The 20,237-nt window shown below is 46.6% G+C and overlaps 1 protein-coding gene across 2 annotated transcripts in view; it reads right to left on the reverse strand.

Annotated features, from left to right (window-relative positions):
• Positions 1-20,237, reverse strand: part of CLPB (ClpB family mitochondrial disaggregase) — a 134,416-nt gene that overhangs the window by 27,035 nt on the left and 87,144 nt on the right. For both annotated transcript variants that reach the window (XM_004589919.4, XM_004589920.4), the window contains one exon: positions 3,462-3,559. In XM_004589919.4, the coding sequence (XP_004589976.1) occupies positions 3,462-3,559 (98 nt within the window). The remainder of the gene's footprint in view (positions 1-3,461; positions 3,560-20,237) is intronic.

Here is a 20,237-nt window from a genome sequence, read left to right on the forward strand (position 1 = left end):
TAGTTTCCTTGCCTGTCTCCCCTCACAGCACCTGGAGTATTTTACTCATTTGTTTTCTAGTCTAGCTCAGGGCCCACTACGTAGATACCACTCATAAATAACGGCCTATATTGTATCTCTTAATTTTTCTTTTTTAAAAAATATTCTATATAGTGAGGTATATGACTTGAAGACTTAGACATTTCCTATAACATAATTTGGTGGCAGTGATAGGTGGAGGAGGCTGAGCTTGGTGGCAGGGGGATGCTGGACAGATGCAAGGGGAACCAGATAAGATCAGAGCGGGAAGACGCCATGTCTAGACAGGGCCAGGAGAGGAGGCTGCAGCGGGCACTTCAAAATGCTCAGGGAGGCAGCTGCTGACTTAGTGGCAGAGGGAGAAGGAACACAAGTCTACAACCTGTTCTTCTCACCCAAGTCTGTGCTTGGAGGAAGATAGGCTAGAAAGAGTGGGTAGCCAAGCAGCTGCTGAGCAACCAAGAGACAGTGCTACTGACATCCAGGAGGAGCTGAGGGACACCAATGGCCTGAGGGGACAGCATAGTGAGGAGGTGGAGATGCTCAGTGGACACTGGCACATCAGGACTGGAGGACCAAGGGAACACAACGACAACAGAAAAAGTGGTCTTCCAGTTGAGATGCTCTGGAGATCCTGGGCTGGCTACAGGTGACCTTCTAGTCTAAAGGAGTCCTTCCACTACGGGTTAGCTTTCAGGGAGCTTTGGCTTGCAGCTTCCATTCAACAAACCTGGCTCTCTTATAGCTTTGCCACCTAATCAATCTTGTCTCCTTCCCATCCTCCCATCATTGTTCCTGTACCTAAGAGCTCACGCCCTCTCCAGGCCAGACATCCCTTGTGCTTTCGGTTGCTCCTTGTGGCATGGTTTCTTTGCAACACTGTTTTCCTCTGCACAGACTTAATGTCTACTTACAAGTAGGGTCTACATTTGTTTTCCAAGTCCTAGAAGGGTCTGATGGATGCAGAGGATTGCAACCACTATGTTTTTCTTCTGGACATTAGTTTTCTAAAAGTGTGGTCAATGTGAAATAATTTTCCTTGGGCAGCTAAATTCTGTAGTGGGCCTCTCAGTAACCTCAACCCTTCCACTTGGCACTGACGCTAAGAGCACTGCTCTGTTGCTGGACATGGCCAGACTAGCACCTGCCCTGTTTTACACCACCTAACAAAATATAAAAGGACTCTGGGCCAAGTCCAGTGCTTGTTCACACAGGGCACACTGACTGGTCTTAAGGAGGTGATGGCAAGAGTGGAGTCCCTCAGGTTAGGTGAAATAGTATGCTTCTTTTTGAGGCACTTGAGGAAGCTGAACTCATTTTCAGGTGGTTCCTGGAGGTAGGAAATCTGAACAAAGGAGGGAAACATTTACCCTCTGGAATTTAGTAGCTCGTTTTGGTATAAAAGCCCCTTTGGGATGGGTGGTGAAAACCCAGTCATCTCACCCTCCCTCTACCGCCCAGGCCATTCTGAGGAGAAACTATAGTGCGAAGGCTGCCAAGGACCAAGCATTCTAGTTCTCCAGTTTTAGTCACTTGGATGCTCTTCTTGGCTTCCTTGTGACTGACTGGGTGGGTTCATGGGACTTGTTCTGGCCCCCGAGTTGTGAGTGGTGGTAAAAAGACTGTATTTCCCTGTAGGTCTTTCAAACATAGTTTTCTCTCTGGATAAGCAGCAACATCCCAGGGTGGGGTGGCGGTTTGGGGCTGCCCTGAGTGCCTGTGGATGAGCTCCCTCACAGTGAACATGTCGCACGAGATAAAGCTAAACTTTTGTAGTCTTAAAGCACTGAATGTGGACTCAGACGGTAGCCCTGTGGCTGAAGTCCTCATCTTGTATGTACTGGGATCTTATATGGGAACCAGTTCCTATCCCAGCTGCTCCATTTCTCTTCCAGCTCCCTGCTTGTGACCTGGGAAAGCAGTCAAGCACAGCCCAAAGCCTTGGGACCCTACACCTACATGGGATACCTGGAAGAAGCTCCTGGCTTCAGATTGGCTCAGCAATGGCCATTGCGGTCACTTGGGGAGTGAACCAGTGGGTAAAAGATCTTTCTCTTTGTCTCGCCCTCTCTTTGTAAAGCTGACTTTCCAATATAAATAAAAAAACTTAAAAAAAAAAAAAAAGCACGGAACATATGGATCAGTGCGACAGCATCATCTTAGCTTACCCTGATACACAATCACAAATCAAGCAGAATCTCAGAAACCATTTAGTCCAAGCTTTCATCTCAGAAGAAAACGGAGCTTCAGAAAGGGGAAGCACTAGCCCAAGCTCAGGCAGGCGGTGAGCATGGAGGGGGATCAGAACCCACACACTGCCTGTCTCAGTCCAGTGAGTCAAGTGATCTGACTCATGACAGAGAGTGCTGGCCACTAGGTGGGACCTGCCACACTGAATCATCTCCACGCACACAGCCCACCTGCAGACCTGAAGCTCTGTGAGGCAGCAAAGAGCAAAAGCCTGAGAGTCAGAAATGAGGCTTTCAGGCCTGGTCCTGCCACTGAACCTGCCGCATGACCTGTGATCAAGCCTGTTGGTTTCAGTTTTGATGTGAACTCACTCTGGGACCAAAGGAAAGTCACATCACACCCCGAGAGTGCAGCTTCCCTACGGGTGAGATGGGTGAGCTGATCTAGGTTTCAGAGACTGCTGACTTGTGCCCCTGGGGAATGGTGTTGTGGTGCTGTGGATTAGGCTGCCACTTGTGATGCCAAGCATCCCTAACGGGAGGTGGTATGTATGCTGACTGATTCATTTTCAAGCCAGCTCTCTGCTAATATGCCTGGGAAAGTAGCAGAGGATGGCTCAAGTACTTAGCCCGGTCCCTTATACAAAGACAGGCATATTTTCTGATGTGTTTGTTTATGCTTTTTAAAAATCTTTTCATCACTGAATTTACCAATTCTTAAGGTCCCTACCAGCTACAAGATTTTTGATTCCAGTTTTTGGACTCTATCCAGCAGTTCTTAAGTTACAGCTCTGTGGCTGGGAGTAAGAGAAGACTCAGTACTGCTTTTAGGGAGCTCAAAATTTGAGAGACTGAAAAAAGATGAGGGTGTTTGGGGTCCAGATTCTATACCAGGCTCTCTGGACTGTGCACACAGGGGAGGAGTGAAGTTCTAGAAGGCCTGATGAAGGCCTGGGGGTGGGGGAGCCCTGGCAAGCTCAAGCTGTTGTTGGGAGAGCCCCTTTCCTCTGCAAAGGAGCTGGGAGAACCACCACCAACTGATTTTGAAGATTAATTCTCTTGTCCTGTCTTGCCCTGGTCATGACAGGGGCAGCTTCCTGTGCTTTTACAAGTGGGGGCTGGATTTGTATTGAGGCAGACAACAGTGAGCTGAAGAGAAGTGGCCTCTAGTGTGGAGCCTGGCATAATTGAATGAGTGTAGCCGAGATGACCGCATGGAGAGCCCACAGGCCGCTTCCTCTCTCAGACACTCACCTTGGTCTCAGATGCCCTCAGAAGCTTCATCACCTCCCCTTCCCGGGCGTAATCCAACGGCGTATGCCCCATTTCATTCCTCAGCACAGGGTTGGCTCCTGGAGGAGAGAGAAACAGCCATAGTACCTGTGAGCCGTGGTTTCTCAGCATTCACTGCCCCCCCCCCAAAAAAAAAAACTTATTTGAAAGGTAGAGTTACAGAGAGAAGCAGAGATAGAGAAGTCCTCCATGCATTGGTTTATTCCCCAAATGGATGTTAACACCCAGAGCTGGGCCAGTGTGAAGCTAGGAGCCAGGAGCTTCTGTTTGAATCTCCCAGGTGGCCATCACCTGCTGCTGTCCCCGGCATATCAGCAGGGAGCTGGATCAGAAATGGAGCTGCTGAGACTCAAACCGGTGCCCATAGGAGCTGCTAGTGCCACAGGCAGAGGCTTAACTTGCTATGCTATAGTGCCAGCCCCAAATTTTCACTTAAATTCTGGCTCAGGGGCCTCACTTCAGCATGGAAATGCACATGGAGACATAAGAAACTACAGCACAGTGAGAAAGAGCCATCTAGCTCCTCTGGGAGGAGATGTCAAGGTGTCAGGGTGTTGACAAATACACATAAACCCTACCCAAACAGAGAAGTGTGTAACCAGGGGGTTAAGACTCAGTGTTACACGGATCGAATGGGCTAAATGGAGTCCATTTAGCATGAGTAGCCCTGTGTGTGGCTGGAGAGTGAAAAGCAATGTTTCTCAGTCTGCAAAAACATTTGTAACATGATATAAAACTATTCCTACTGAAACACTTTTTAAAAATATTTTTATTGGAAAAGCAGATTAATAGAGAGAAGGAGAGACAGAGACAAAGATCTTCCATCTGCTGGTTCACTCCCCAGATGGCTGTAAAGGTCAGAGCTGAACCAATCTGAAGCCTCTTCCGGGTATCCCACGTGGGTGCAGGGTCATATGGCTTTGGGCTGTCCTCCTCTGCTTTCCCAGGCCATAGGCAAGGAGCTGGATGGGAAGTGGAGCAGCCAGGACATGAACCTATGCCCACATGGGATCCTGGTGCATGCAAGGTAAGGATTTAGCCACAGGGCCATGGCACCAGGCCCCGAAAACGCTGCTTCTTAAAGGATCCTGTAAATATTTACTCAGCATTTATGTGTGATTGTCTCTGCACTACAGAAGAGGCTAAATTACACAGGTGTGGGAGGAGGAGGAGAAGGGGCAGAGAGCAGGGCACATAATCCAGGTGAAGGAAACTTGTAGTAAGGGAAAATTAACATTTTTATACGTGATACTATTTCCTACCAGCTTAGTACAAAACATTGGTATTCATTATTTTTATTAAGATATAATTCACATGCCATAAACTAACCTTTTAAAGCATACATTAGTAAGTTGTATACACATCACCACTAATTCTATTTCCCCCAAACAATCCTGTGTTCATTAGCAGATCTTGCCCATCTCTCCCAGCCCTGACAATTGCTGGTTTACTTCTGACTCTGTGGATTTTCCTCTTCTGGATACTGAGGAACAGAAACCTATACTATGTGATGTTTTGTGTCTGGCTTGTCTTACTCAGCCTTTTTCAAGGCCTATCCACACTGTGGCATGTCTTCCTTTCTGTGGGTTTTCTACAAGCCTATGCACTTGTGGACCACATCCCCTTTTGGCAGTCCTGCACAGGCTGCTGTGAATGTGTGTGAGTCTTTGTGTGGACACACACCTCCATGTCTCCTGGGTAGACATCTAGGAGGGGTGACAGCATTAGCACCAGTGTTCACTGAGCACTTACTACTTGCTAGGTGCTATGCTTTACACTTTCTAAGCATTTTATCACACAACCCTCACAATCACCCTGAGGCACAGGAATTAAAATTCCCAAGCTACAGACATGGAAGTTGAGCTCAGAGAAATAAGGCAACCAAGCCCAGAGTCACAGCACCACCTTTATCAGTTAGGAACAGGAGTCAAACTCATCTCAGGCTTGCTCCCGTCAATATCCCATGCCACATCCTGGCTGCAAAGTCTTTCAGTGGTCTCTAATCTGCTCCAGGACAAAGCGCAGCCTCCCTAGTAGCACAGAAGGTTTCTGGTCTGCCTAAGTGGTTGCAGCTCATTCTTGCTTTTGCTTTTCTTGGCTCTGGCTGGGCCCTGGTAGGCTGTGTGTGCAGGATAATGGGGCACTAGTACAGCTGTACACAATTCTCTTCTTTGTACTTGCTCTATAGCGACAGACACCTTGGCCACTCTCTCTTTACAGAAGCCACAGCCCCAGGTTTTCCTCCCTGTCTTGTGACCATCCCCTGTCCCTTTGTGAGCTCTAATTGTAGCCCTAAGATTACGAGCCATGTAGAGTGTGAGTCTCAAAGAATTCCATGTCTCCAGGAGATACAGGGAAGAAGAGGTGAGCACACACGCGTAACAGAGGCCGAGTGTGATCAGTGTGGCAGATAGCACAGTGGAGTTCAGGGGCTTGTTCCCTGGTGCGGCTTTCCTAGCCCTGGTCTACTTTTCTTCAAGCATTTGGGACTGAGCAGGCTCTGCAAGGGTGGTAGGGTCAGTGGCAGACAGCTTCTTGCCCTGCCCACAAAGCTCCCACAGCACAGTGGGGTAGTCAGGAACTCAGCACGGAATGGCCTCCTCCTGGGTAACTGCAAAGGGAGCTGTCACCAGCCATGGACTGGAATGGAAGGGACACCAGCAACAGACCTCTGGAAGGCAAAGAAAAGAACTGCAAAGAGCATGCAAATGAAATGAACAGGAACAAGAATGGGGTGGGTGGGGGAGGAAGGGCTGGGGAAGAGGAGAGAATGTAGGCGAGGAAGACAGTGGAAGAATGAACAGGGGTGAGATTAGTTGTTTCAAACAAGTGCTGTCAGTGATCTATATTTGCTTACAGAATGAAAAATGTGTGCCATAAACACTGGTCACTGAGTAATTTCTAGCAGGAGTTGTGTCACTTCTCATAAAGGCTGGGATGTGGACAGGTGGCCATCCCACAGCTGGACCAGTGGCAGGGAGCTCCTGGTAAAGCAGTGCTGTCTGCAGCCCAGGCAGCTCTCAGGTCAGGCTCACCCTGCCACTCAAGGGGATGTCACCACAGCTCCAGAAGGTCCGGGAGCCTCAGGCAGCAAGTCTGCCCCCACTTTGGGAAGGCTGGAGACGGTTCACCATGGATAATGTCCATCCAATAGTAGTCCCCTAACCCCACACCCTGCTCTGACTTGACTAATTGCTGTAATAATTGATAGAACCTGACTTCTCCCACTGATCAATTTCACCTCCACGACCAACGGCCACAAACCATTACACTCCAATAAATAAGCATGTTGGGCCTTAACCTGCCTGCCCTCTCTGGGGGCATCAGGATGGCCCGTGCCCTGGCCTGACCTCCCCTTGCCTCCCACCCAGGGCCCCTCCAGGCCGAGCAGCTGGTCTAGAGAGTCAGACCTCTGGGAGCAAGTGAGAGGGCTGGGCAGAGGTGGGGAGCGCTAATCGCAGGCCATCCGTCACCTCCCACTGGCTGTCTGGGTCTGGGGCAAACACCTGGAGCACCCCAGGCAGTGTGGCGCAGGACCCACCCCTCCTCTCCCTGCTCCAGATTAGTGTGTCCTAGCTTATAATATTTGATAAATAGCACACTGGCTTCCTGGCAGCCCTGCTGCGGCTGCGCCTGCCCGCTACAGCTGTGGAAGGTCACTCATTGGGGAAATATGTTTCTGTCAGTGGTATTGAAAAAAGTTTAGTGGAGTGACAGGCCTCAATTTTTCAAATTTTATTAACTCTATCCTCTTAACCATTTGTCTTGAATTCCTCCAGATTCTGGGGGAGCTGTCAATAGGGCTTGGGCCAGAGAAATAGGGTGGGGGTAGGTAGGTAGGTGGATGGACATGGGGTTGGTATAGGTTGGTGCCACTGGGGCTAACAGGGAACTCACCACTTAGGGTAGGGTAAGGCAGTGACAATGGTGCTGAAGGGCGAGAAGGCCTGGTCTACTTGGGTCTAGAGAGCCTAGCACTCCTGGGTGCACTGCCTGCCTTTTGTTTGACCCAACGACAGACTCTCCCAGTGGAAGAGGAATTCAATGGTAAGTTCTCCCAGTTCTCCAGGAAGAGGCTCCCCGCTCTACTATAACTGAAGCAAGTGGTTCCATAAGGTGTCCTCCATTTAAAGGGGACAGAGTCTGTTTTACACAATTCCAGCCTCTCTCACCAATTCCTTGTTCATCCTAGTCTTCCTGCAAATATTTGCGCATCTCCCTAACTCCCAGTTCAGGCTTCTCATCCAGGAAGCTTTCTGTATTGCATTCCAGCTGAGTGCCATGCTCTGTGCTCCCAGAAGTCACCTGCATCTATGATGCTGCAGGGATCACTCAGCATTAAACCTGTTTTCATGCAGGACTGAGAGCTCTTCAAAGACTACAATACACTATTGTATCCTTGGTCCCAGCACAAGGCCTGCCATTAGAGAACCATGAACTCTCCATGTGCCACCTTCTGAGGCCACATAGAACATGACTGTTCCGTCTTAGACCAGTCTTTCTGATAGTGAAGCTATGGTAAGGGCCCTTGTTCTGGTTCCACGTAGGGTTCCCAAATCCATAGGTTCTGTGGGTGAGGAATGAAGAGGAAGGCATGGCAGAGAGGCCCACTGGCCCTTCTTAAAGAAAATTCTGAAGTCAAAGAGGAGGGTAGGATCAGATCTTCTCTTGCTCACACGCTTCGGGGCGGAGTGAGAAGAGGCTGGTCAATCCTACCTCCATTGACGCTTCCCTGACCTGGCTTTGGTCCACTTCTGTAAACATCAAAGAAGATGAGAACGAGAGGGCTAATCAACAACAGTAAGCACACTGCATAAACATGTAAGGACATTTATAATCAGTAATATCAGCATGCTCACCAACTCTGAGATGCCCTCACTTCATCCAGGGAGAGGGACAGACAAGTAAACAATGACACCAGCACATGTGCTAAGTGCACAGCGGAAGTGCTCACAGAGCCATGGAGGTCAAGGAGACATAGGGCTAGAAGGTTGGACAAAGCAGCCAGGCCTGGAAAACAAGCAAGTGTTGTTAGGAGGCACAGATGGCACTCCAGGCCTGAGGAGCAGGAGGAGCTCATCAGGGAAGCTAGAAGATGCCTGTGTGCATGGAATATGTAATCAGTGATGGCGAAATCCACCCCTCCATTGCCCTGTCCTCATGGGGCTCCCACCCCTGCTGAGTTTACAGCCTTCCAATGAGTGTCCCCACTCCTCTCTTATTCTGTTGTCACAAGGTGGCCAGAAGGGTCTTGTAAAAGCCTAAATCAGACCAGGAGACTTCCCTGCCTCTGACCACTCAGTGTCTGTGGATTCACCCCTCTCTCTGAAAGAGCACAGAGTGGGTGAGTGGGGCGATGGACTCCCATCTATGAGACTGTGATCTAGCACCTGCTATACTTTTCTGGTGGTAATGTTTGCTGTGAGGCCTACCTCTAGAACTTTTTTAAGGGCTGAGTTTCAATATGACTCGAATAAATGTTCTTTATAAAAATGTGCACATTCAGTCCTCCAATTTCACTGCCAGTTCCTGTACAGCCTTCCTCCCAGCTTTCACTATTTCAGCAGTCTATTTACTATCTCCAATGGGACATTTACGTTGAACAGGAGGAAAATCACCCTGACCGAAAGATGTCAACATGGATTGACTTCTCTGGGTTGGGAGCTCCCATCTAGGAAGCACTCAGAGGGAGATGGGATGAACACCTCCCCCAAGGAAGCTGGGCACCTTTCTTGTCTCCATGCCATCACTTGGGTCACTCTGACCCTGGAACCCAACTCCCTGTCATCAGACTATCTAGATCCCATCCTCCTTCAAGGCTCAGTTTCCCTTTCTGCAAGTGACCTTCTGGGCTCCTGCTGTTCTCTCCCTCCTAATCCTTCTTCCAGGTCCTTGGCTCAGGGTCCTGGTCTACTGCCTTCAGATCTCAGTTTAGTCCTCACAGCTAGTGTGTATGTAATACTCAGGTTGGGTCAGGCCTGGCTCTTGCTGAGTTCCCAGAGGTGGAAGGTCAGAGAGAAAACATGTGAGCATATAAGGAACCATTGAAGAGTGAGAAGAGAGCTGTGACATCCTGACAGGAATTCCAGAGCTTTCTCAGGAACCACACCACTGGCTGTATTGGACCTACACTTACATACAGAGACATATAGTTATGGATAAGCCTCTCATCAGGGACAGTCACCAATGGGCTATCTGCTGTGCTACCTACCATGGGTTTAAATTTTAAGATTTATTTTTTCTGCTATACATACTGGCAAACCAGGGTAGGGGGCGGGCCTGGTGGGGGTTACTGTGGGTCGCTCCGACTAGGCTGCAGCTCTCACTGGTTTATGTGAGGGCCGAGTATGTGTTGGGCAGAACCAGGCTGGACTGCAACACCCATTGGTTCCAGTGGAAGTTAGGACTGAAACCAGAACCAACCCAGCAATTGCAACCACCAGCTGATCGTGGAGCTGGACTGTGCCGGGCCCTGTGCTTGCTAGAACATACAAGAATCTGGTCTGGGAATACCTCAAAGTTTCTTTGGGGATCTCCCCAATCGAAATGCTGGACTCAGAACCCCAGCCAAGAAAAGACAGAAGAAAGAACAACTCAATCAACCACCTATAAGACTCTATGATGGACTATGTCAATCAGTGCATTCTTCAACGGCCTCATCGAGCTGGGAGTGGTGAAAATGGCAGCGATTCATAACTGGTGAACTATTAAAACCACTTGAGCAAGGATCTCAGAGCATGCCCCACATCCGGGACTTGGAGTGGGTGGGAAACTGGGTGGGGCTTCTCCCTCATTATCCCCCTTTACCTCAGATACAAGAAGGAAACAATATGGACATAATAGTCTTACCCACTTCCCTATATCCCCGAACCTTTCTACCGTAATTAACTATGTAAAGATTGTCAACAATATAATTTTAAAAAATTAAAAAAATTAAATTAAGATTTATTTTTTATTGGAAAATCAGATATACAGAGAGGAGGAGAGACAGAGGAAGATCTTCTGACTATTGATTCACTCCCCAAGTGACCACAATGGCTGGTGCTGAGCCAATACCAAGCCAGGAGCCTCTTCTGGGTGCAGGGTACCAAGGCATTGGGCCATCCTCGACTGTTTTCCAGGCCACAAGTACGGAGTTGGATGGGAAGCAGGTTGCCGGGATTAGAACTGGCGCTCATATGGGATCCTGTGTGAGAGATGAGGACTTTAGCTGTGAGGCTACCGTGCCAGGCCCCATGGGTTTAATTCTTAACTACTGGGAAGAAAAGAGGAGAGGTCTTATTTTTCCCATTTTACAGATGGCTTAAATGAATGGGGCAGGAGAACACGGAAAGAGACTACCACTGGTTGGATTTAGGTCTTTGCAGTGTCTGAATTATTCATCAAAGACTGAGAAACCAGAGGCTGAGACAGCTGAGATAACTTGCTCATGGTCATACAGTTGATAAATATTAAAGCTGTGACTTAAAGTGTGGTTTATTACACTGTTCTCTTTTCTGTATACCAGGGGCAGGTGGTTAAGATGCCCGTGTCTCACATCACAGTGTCTCTGCTCCTGACTCTGCTTCCTGCCAACGTGCATTCCAACAGGCAGCAGGTGATGGCTCAAGTAGTTGGTTTCCTGCCACCATGTGGGAGACCAAAAATTGTGTCCCCACCTCCTGATTTTGGCCTCGGCCCTGCCCAATCTTTGCTTAGCCCCGGGTCACTGAGGGTATCTGGAAAGTGAATCAACGAATGGAGCTTGCTCTTTCCATCTCTCTGACTCCAACAGAATTTAAAAAATAATAAAAAAAAAGAGAAGTCAGGTTTAGTGTTCGGTCTTAAAATGATATCAAAGGCCTGAAGATCAAAAAGAGAAAAATCACCTTTCTTCTTGCCTTCCAGTGTGCTTGGATATCCTGAAGCCTTGGAGGGAGTTTCCAGATGTTGTATGTAGCACACAGCTTTGTAGAAAGGATACAGAGAGGGTGTGACATGGAGGAGAGTCCCTTTCCTCTCACTCATGGCTTCCTTATCCAGAGACTCAACAGTGACTACATAAACTGACCTCCTGGAAGTCAACAGAAATCCTAACAACATTTGACAGTCAGTCAGAAGAGATCTCTTGGCTTTGGAAGACACACAGAGAGAGTGAGCATTACTGGCTCACGGCACTCCATTCAAACCGACTCTGGGCCAGGGGCTTGGCACGTGGAAGACTCAGACTGGTTCTTGTCCTTGGGCAGAACCCAGGCCTATGGGAGTCAGACAGGAACATTAGTAACACTAGCATGTGATATCAGGAGATGATAATATCCTTCCTCCCTGCAAGGCAGCCATCCACTGTGCAGCTGGGAAATAGGAAGCAGCACCAGCAGAGGAAGAGGAGAGGATGCTGCACCAAGCCTGGGCAGGGACAGGCACAGCCCAAGGGCACAGAGACTGCGTGTGAGAGTGGGAGTTAGAAAATAGACCTTCTTGTCAGGGCTTTTGCTGTCTGCCCACACTATGTTGGGCTCCTATCTTCAGCTTTCCTTTCCACAGCATTAACCATAAGGATTGAATAATCCTGGGCTGCCACTAAAAAAATTCCTCTTTATTCACCACTCAGATGCTACATCCTGCAAGCCCAGCTGCTGAAATTTTTCCAGACTACTCTGACCTACCCATCACTTCCTCCTTCGAGTCCCTAAAACACTGACCATAATCACAGATTTTTTCGTGAAGATGTCTTGTTTCCAGAGTGAGACATATTACTAAAGGATGTTTTGTGAGTGCTTGGAACAGGAAATGGTGATCATCAGGGCTAAAGATGAGTTAACCCAGAATCCTAATCATGACAGATGAGTTACCAGATGAGAACCCTAATCATGCCTTTCCTAGCCCTATTGGGATTACCTGTAATGCTTAACCAGGTACCATCAGGGCAAAGGTGGACTTCATCAGAAACTTGATGCAATGATCTTAGAACAATCCTGTGGGCACAATGAAGCAATGTGCGCTGAATGCCAGCACTATATGAAGTGTTAGGACTAACCACATCAGGGGTGGGGAGGGTGAGGGCGGATGATGTATCAGTAGTGTTCTGGAAGGAAGTTACCAGCGGCAGCAAACAGCCTTGGTCCCTTCAGCTTGCTTACCTTTGACACAGAAATTACAGGGACGGTCAACTCACCAAATCTGCAGATGCAATTTGGTGAGAAGGGCACCAAATACACCTGATGGAAGACTGACACTAGAGCAAAACAAATGAGATGAAAATGAATGGAGATAAATGGGGAAGTCATGAGTTTTGGAACAGGGAGAAAGTGGAGATCGTTTTGGGAAATGTAATCAAGATAGGAAAAGCTTTAGAAGCCATGTGAAAAAAATGGTTTAAGGAACTGGGGGTTCAGGCTGGAGGGAAGATAGCTCAGGAGGGTATGCCCACCATTTTTAAGTATTTGAAGGGCCATCACGTAGAACTGGGATTAGATTTCTCCTAATGTGAATACAAGGAGAATAATGAGACCACTGGAAGCAGATTCAGGCTGATTTTCTAACCATCAGAACGTCTAAAGAGAGAGTGTGAACAACCTTGGAAACAACTTGTTCCTGACAATGGAAGGCATACTACATACATACCAGTTTATGTTTATTTTCCCCAAGATTATTAATTTGTACTTATTCACTAAAAATTGCCTTTCTGGGAGTCTGCTAGCATATGGCACCCTGCTAGGTGCTAGGGATACAAAAGTGCATAAGATGACAGTGTCTGTTTTTTTCTAAGATTTATTTTATTTTTATTGGAAAGTTATGTCTACAGAGAGGAAGATCTTCTGCCCATCAATTCATTCCCCAAGCAGCTGTAATGGCCAGAGCTGTGTTGATCTGAAGCCATGAGCTCGGAGCCTCTTCTGGGTCTCCCACATGGGTGCAGGGACCCAAGGCCTTGGGCCATCCTCTACTGCTTTTCCAGGCCACAAGCAGGGAGCTGGATGGGAAGTGTGATGCTGGGATCAGAACCAGAGCCCATATGGGATCCCTGCAGTGCAAGGCGAGGACTTTAGCCATTACGCTACCGCACTGGGTCCAACAGTATTTGTTCTTACTGAGCTCTTGAACCTACTGGGGGGAGAAGGCCTTAGCTCTTTAACCATTATCTTTCTCTTTAATTACAGGCCTCACCACAGGGGAAGGCTAGCTTCCATTCAGACTGTTACAGTTTCTATGGAATTTCAAATTGTATTTGGTCACTGAAGGCCAAATATAGTTTCATCGGGGTCAAATCATTTGCTTAAGCTAACTGTACTGTCTGTGTGGAAATGGAAGTATACAATGAAATGGAATTTGTGAATTTTTATGCATAATATTTTGCTCTTAAAGCCTGAGTTTTGGTCTTTGGCTGGGACTTGTTTATGGACCTACAGATTGTCTTACAAGTGGCTGTGGTGTCAGGGTGAAGTGATTTAGCCAGCAGGGCTACCCAACTCTCCATTTCTTACCCACCCTATGGGGACTGCTTCAGCACAGACATAAACATGCTCCTGCCGTTACCTTATTGCACTCGTCACATGGGGAGGCTAGAAGGCTTGATTCAAGGATATGATTGGATTTTAAATCCCAGTCTCACAGGATTTTAATTACTGGTCTGGGGCAGCAGGGATAGGCGCTAGCTGTCTTTGGATGCAGGAGGTCGATACACCAGTCCACAACATATTGAGCCACAATGCCTGCAGACTCTATTGCTCTATTTAATCATCTTTTGCAAAATTTACAGTGGAACAGGAGGGATCAATACGGAATTTATCACATTCTCTTGTAAATATGAGCCAGGAAAGAGTTCCAGGCAGTTTGTTACTGAGTGGGAGGGAACATGTCTGTGTACAGCTAGGCATTAGGAGATGAGACAAAATCCATACTCCTTGGCATAAGCTACAGACATTCAGCCAGACCCTCTTAAGCCAGAGGCAGGTTCATTGTGAAGCACACCAATTCATTCATTCATTCATTCAATCAACCAATCAGCAATCCAGAGCACATATTTATGCCAGACCCTATGGTGGATGAGGACATAGGTTGGAATTCTGGTCAGGAAATTGCAATCACAGATATAACTCAAAGGCTCCACCACTTACTAGTGGTGGACTTTGGGTACACTACTCTACAACCTCTAACCCTGCTTCTGCATCAGAAAAATGTAGACAGCAAGATTGCCCAACTTGGAGTATTATTTTAAATGTTAAAAGTCTTAGTCTACAGCTTGGTATATCCTAACACCTCAACAAATGGTACATGTTGCTATCTTTCCTACTGACCATTACTAATGACTGGCTTGGGTGTTCTAAGGAAAGCGTGCAGGCCAGTGTGGCTAGAAAAGTGGTGGAGAAAGAGCCACTGAAATCAACGTTCAAATATAATCCACCTACAGAATCAATCCAGAGAACAGCAAAAGCTCCTACCAGTGCTAAAGGGGCTGACACTTATGGCCTATAGGCATAGCTGGGGCTGTGCAGAGGAAGCTGGATTCCCTACCTCCCCCAGACAGGGGAGATTACATGATCTTTTTGCATTAGAGATCTAGTCAGGACCAGCAGCTATAGCATCAGAAGAGCAGGGGGTAGCGGCACTCAGGGGAAACTACTGTGGGGGAACAGAATGACAAATGAGCTACTTCCGGATCTTGAAGGCTCACCAGGAGTTCCAATAGTGGAAAAGTTAGAAAAACATTCCAGGCAGGAAAAAGAGAATGTAGACAGGTTTGGAAACAAGGAAGATACTATGTGAGGCAATGAACATTTGGAGGGCCAACAGTAGGGATGGTTCTTGCGTCCCAGGCCCTCTTGGCTGCAGCCATCTATCTCATGAGCCCACCAGGCTCTGATCCCACTCCTGTCTCTGAGCCAGGGTGGCAGAAGACTTGTGGGGGAATGCACAGAGAGTGGGTGCTGGGCAGACACTTGGACTTAGCCTCCAGGCACTGAGAACTGAAGGCTTCAAAGCAGGGGACAGGGGATCAAAAGAACTTTGTGGGGTGAAAGCTGATTTGCAGGGGAACCTGGAGTAGGGAGACCAATAAGAAGGCTGTTACAGTAGCTCAGGTGAGTGAGGAAGCCTCCAATATGGCATCGAAGAAGAGGAGAGGATGGATTTGAGAGGAAATTCTAAGGAAAACAGCTTGGTGGAAAGTGGGGGTGGGTGGAAAATTATCACACTCACAATACTTTTCTTGATAGAGAACAGTAGATAAGGATGCCATTCATAAGGCAGGCAACATGGACGAAGCACAGAAAGGGCAGGTTTAGACACACGCAGTATGAAATACTTATAAACTAGACAGCATGGACAGAGCTACTGAAGACATGAATATGCCTTTGGGGGCGTATGGGATGTATACAGCACTGTGATACAGTGAGCTAAGCCACCACCCATAGTTCTGGCAGCCCTTATAGGTATCAGTTTAAGACACAGCTGCTCCACTTCTGATAAAACTCCCTGCTTATATGCCTGGGAAGGCAGTGGAGGACTGCCCAAGCGCCTGGGCCTCTGCACCCACGTGGAAGACCTGGACAAAGCTCCTGGCTTTTGCCTGCTCCAGCCAGGTTGTTGTGGTCATTTGGGCAGTGAACCAGCAGATGGAAGATCTCTATCTCTCTGCCTCTCTCTGTAAATCCACCTTTCAAATAAATGAAATGAAATAAATAAAACCCTAAAACACAAAACCAAACAGAACAAATAAAAAGAAAGAAAAGAAGGAAGGGAAGGAAGAAATAAATGCCTGGGGTGTTCTAAGAAAAGTATGCCGGCCAGTGTGGCTAGAACCATGGAAATGAATCAAGGGGAGAGCAAACTCACAAACTTCTATGAAGGACCTGTGCTCAATGCTGACCTAAGGTAAACAGCAGATACTGCTGTGAGCTGCATGTGACGTGGACACTGGAAGTGAGGAGGTACAGCTCGTTTTCATCTGTGGTGTTTCCTGAAGTCAGGGCTTTCAGCCCTCTACAGGACTCAGTCAAGCAGACGGCCCCCTAGAGAGGTCGCCAGGTTCTGCAACCAGACAGCAGCTGGAAGCAACTGTCAGCAGAGTGGCAAAGGCTCTAGATAAAGCAGAATTCAAAGTGGACTCTAACAGCCTGGGTCCCTAAGCTTCTGCCATCTCCCCTCCCCCTCTTGCAAATAACAGTTGAGACCAAGGTGGCTGACCTGGGCCTGGGCTAAATTTAGTAGCCATAATTACATAGCTGATGTATGGGGCAGAGCCACAGTCCCTGCAGAAGGCGGCAGCTTTTGTTCATACACTAAAAACACATCATCTTCAAACATGCTAATCACACGTCTGCTTCCATCTAACAACATTGATGGTAGGCCGAGGAAAGGGCACACAATGCCCACACATCTGGCTAATTCAGTTACCAGGCCTATCAATCTTGATGGGTTGTCTATAAAACATCAACCACCCCAAAGGACTGAGCTGACCAGATGTTTAAGCTTCTGTTGACCAATGCTAGCCTAATGCCCATAGCAGGGAAGCGGGTTATCAAGAAATGGTGTATGCTCCCACTCACATGTGCACTCTTGAAGCTAAACAAAGCCCCTGCTTGGATAACAAGTATCAGCACATTAAAAGAGGGCTGGGAGGTGGGCCTGGGAGGGGAGTCAGTTTCTCCAGAGTAAGGTATCCTTAAACACAGTCTGTCACTGTGCACTTAAGGAAGGCAGACACTTATTCACAGATGGTTTTGAAAATGTTAGCAGAGAGGAGCCGGAGGAACAGTTATGCTGACTGTACTTTCCAGTACACAGGGAGTCGAGATGTGTAGGTGTGTGCGGGGTGAGGTCCTTTAATTATGACAAGTGTTACACAGGCTACAGTTCTGGTCATCAGACCTGTTCATCTGCTGATGTCTGCTTTCAATGCTGCACTGCAGCTGAAGGAATCACTCACTTCAACTCACAAAACCACTGTCTAATTTTAAGGACTTTACCAAGTTCATCCCAGAGTTAAGGACCCAGGACAAACTAGATATATGGGCTTGGATAAAGGCAATCTCCAACTTTAGACAATGGTCAGAGAAGCAGAGAGGAAAAATGGGTCTTTGCTGTGACATTCTGTGCCTTAAACAGTAACTAATACTCAGTATGAATTTAGCCAATATTAGCTGACTGAATACTTATGCCCTAATTATGACACAGCTGGACAAGGATCCCCTCATTTCTGTGTGTCAGGAAAGGTTTCCTATAGTCCACTGGCAGTACTGCTGGGAAAAATCTCTGCATGGAGGCCAGGCCTCTTCTCTGGGCCCGAACAGCACAGAAGAAGCTGTACTGGGACTCAGGGATGCAGAACTAAGTACAGCCTCCAGCAACTTCTTCCTTTCTCAAGGGTGCAATAATTAATGCCACCAATCAATCCTACCTACTTTTAACTTTTTTTCTGTCTTTATTCCCATGATGCACAACATCCTTGACTTTGTTGCCTTTGCGGTTCCTGTGCATTCTTCTGTTCCATGTACTAGATGTCACTCAGGACTGAGCCTTCAACTCGTTTATTCCTTTCTCGTTATTAAAAAAAAATTTCATATTGTATAGCTTAAAATACCCACCCCGGTGATTCTCCATTCTTGCTATGTGTTAGGATTACATGGGGAAGTGTAAAATCGTTATCGGTCCAAAGTAGAAGATATTTACAGTGTACAAGTAGATCACCAATTGTTAAGATATAAAGAACTTTTATAAATCAAGAGAAAAAAAGAACAAAATCCTACAGAAAAATGGACAAAAGACATGAACAGATATTTCGTAAATAGATAAAAGTTGGCTCTTACACATGGAATAAGGTTCAAATTCATTCATGATAGGAGAAATCAAACTAAAACTTTAGTTAAGACACAATGTTTTTCATTTATCAGATCTGCAAAAATCCAGAGGCTTGACAATATATTCATGGAGAGCCTATGAGGAAACAGGCACTCTGTCGCAGTGCTAACAGGAAGGTGCTTCCATGGAGGAGAAACTCGTATGCGCTAAACACTGACCCAGCAAAGCCACCTCTAGGACTTTACTGTGTGTGATATAACCTCCAGCTATATCAAAATACATATGCAAGAGCTTAATCACTGTTGCATTATTTGTAACCACAAAATTTTGAAAACCTTAATGTCAGAGAGCGCGCACACGCGCGCGCGCGCACACACACACTGGAGAATACTATGCAGCTATAAAAAAGAAGAGTTGAGATCTCCGTGAACTAACATGAAAGTAAAACAAACAAAACCCAAACAAAACCAAATGGCAAAAAAGCGTAAGTAGTTTCTGTGTATGAAGAAAGACAAAATGACAGAAATACTTGCTTATTCAAAGCAGTTCAGAAAGGATAAAGCAGAGAAATAGTATGATTTATTATTAATGTGGGATCTGGATTTGGAGGGGGGAAAAGCAGAAAGAGGTTGAAAGGGACACACAGCACAGAGGTCACTACTCCTGAAAATATATTCTGAATATACTTTGTATAATTTTGACTTTCAGTAATAAGGTAATGTTCCACATATTGAGACAAATTTAAATCAAAACGGGAAGATAGGGAAGAAAAATCCTAAAAGTCCAAGTACATGGAAAACTTTACCCAGCTGTACTTCCTGTGAAAATTACAAAAACATCAAAGATGGGGAGAAAACAACTCCCAAAAGCTCATGAACTCAGGATTTGACCATGCAAGTACATATCCTCAGCCCTATGTGCAACAGGCGTGAGGGCTGCAAAGGGGTCTTGACCGGAATTCCTGACAGCAGCGTTGTTTTCTACAGCAGTACAGGACTGAGCAAATGAGAGAAGGCATCAGCGCTGTTTGCGGTCTGTATTCTCATAATGGAAGAAGGGCCATACCTGTGACAAGCATGAAATGGATGAAGACATTGCCAGTGAGTGACTGGAGTGCCAGGCGTTCTCAGGGCTTCTGAGACATGTACATGCATGTGCATTGTGGTGGATACAGACTTACATACTCGCAAACGTTTCTTGGATCAGTCAACAGAAGCAGCAACATCTAGTGATCCAATTTCAGTCTCTTACACAACTGCTTGCTATGGAAGTCCTAGGGCTTCTGAAAATGTGGCCAATTCCAGGCCGGATCAAAGTGGATTTAAGATGAGCCTGAAAAATCTTTGTAAGCCAGAAAAATCTTTGTAAGCCAGAAAATCAGAAATGCTAACACACATACACACAAAACACAAACTAAGAGGGATGTTACATTAGTGAAATCTGAAAAAATAATGAATTACACAACATATAAGCATTCATGAATACTTAGATAAGGCATGTGCATGTGTGTGTGTGTGACAGAGTGGGAGAGAAAGGTTCTTGATCACCACAAAATGCCAATTTCTGACTAGTCAATGTAGTGTGGGCACTAGAGTTAGAAAATATAATAAATATGCTCAACTATTATATAAGGATTTATTCAGGCAAGAAGCATTAGTAGAAACTAGGTCTATGGGAGTCTGGAGAAGCACAATACTTGCATGGTCTTAAATTGTCTCCCTAAAAGTCTGCTAACTGCAAAGCAAAAACAAACACAATGGAGAGACTGGATAAGGCTTTGGTTAGAGTTAAGATGGAAATTTTGGATAATACTTTGGTTGGAGCTGGGGTGGGAGTAAGTCTTGTCACTGAAAATTTGAATTTTGTATCATGAACAAGTATTACTGATCCAAAAACACTAATAAGGCAGGTATAAAATGTTTCTGAGAGGGTGACTGGCAGAATATGGCCCTGTGA

This window comes from Ochotona princeps, chromosome 4 (genome assembly GCF_030435755.1).
Source record: "Ochotona princeps isolate mOchPri1 chromosome 4, mOchPri1.hap1, whole genome shotgun sequence".
In the NCBI taxonomy this organism is placed as follows: Eukaryota; Metazoa; Chordata; class Mammalia; order Lagomorpha; family Ochotonidae; genus Ochotona; species Ochotona princeps.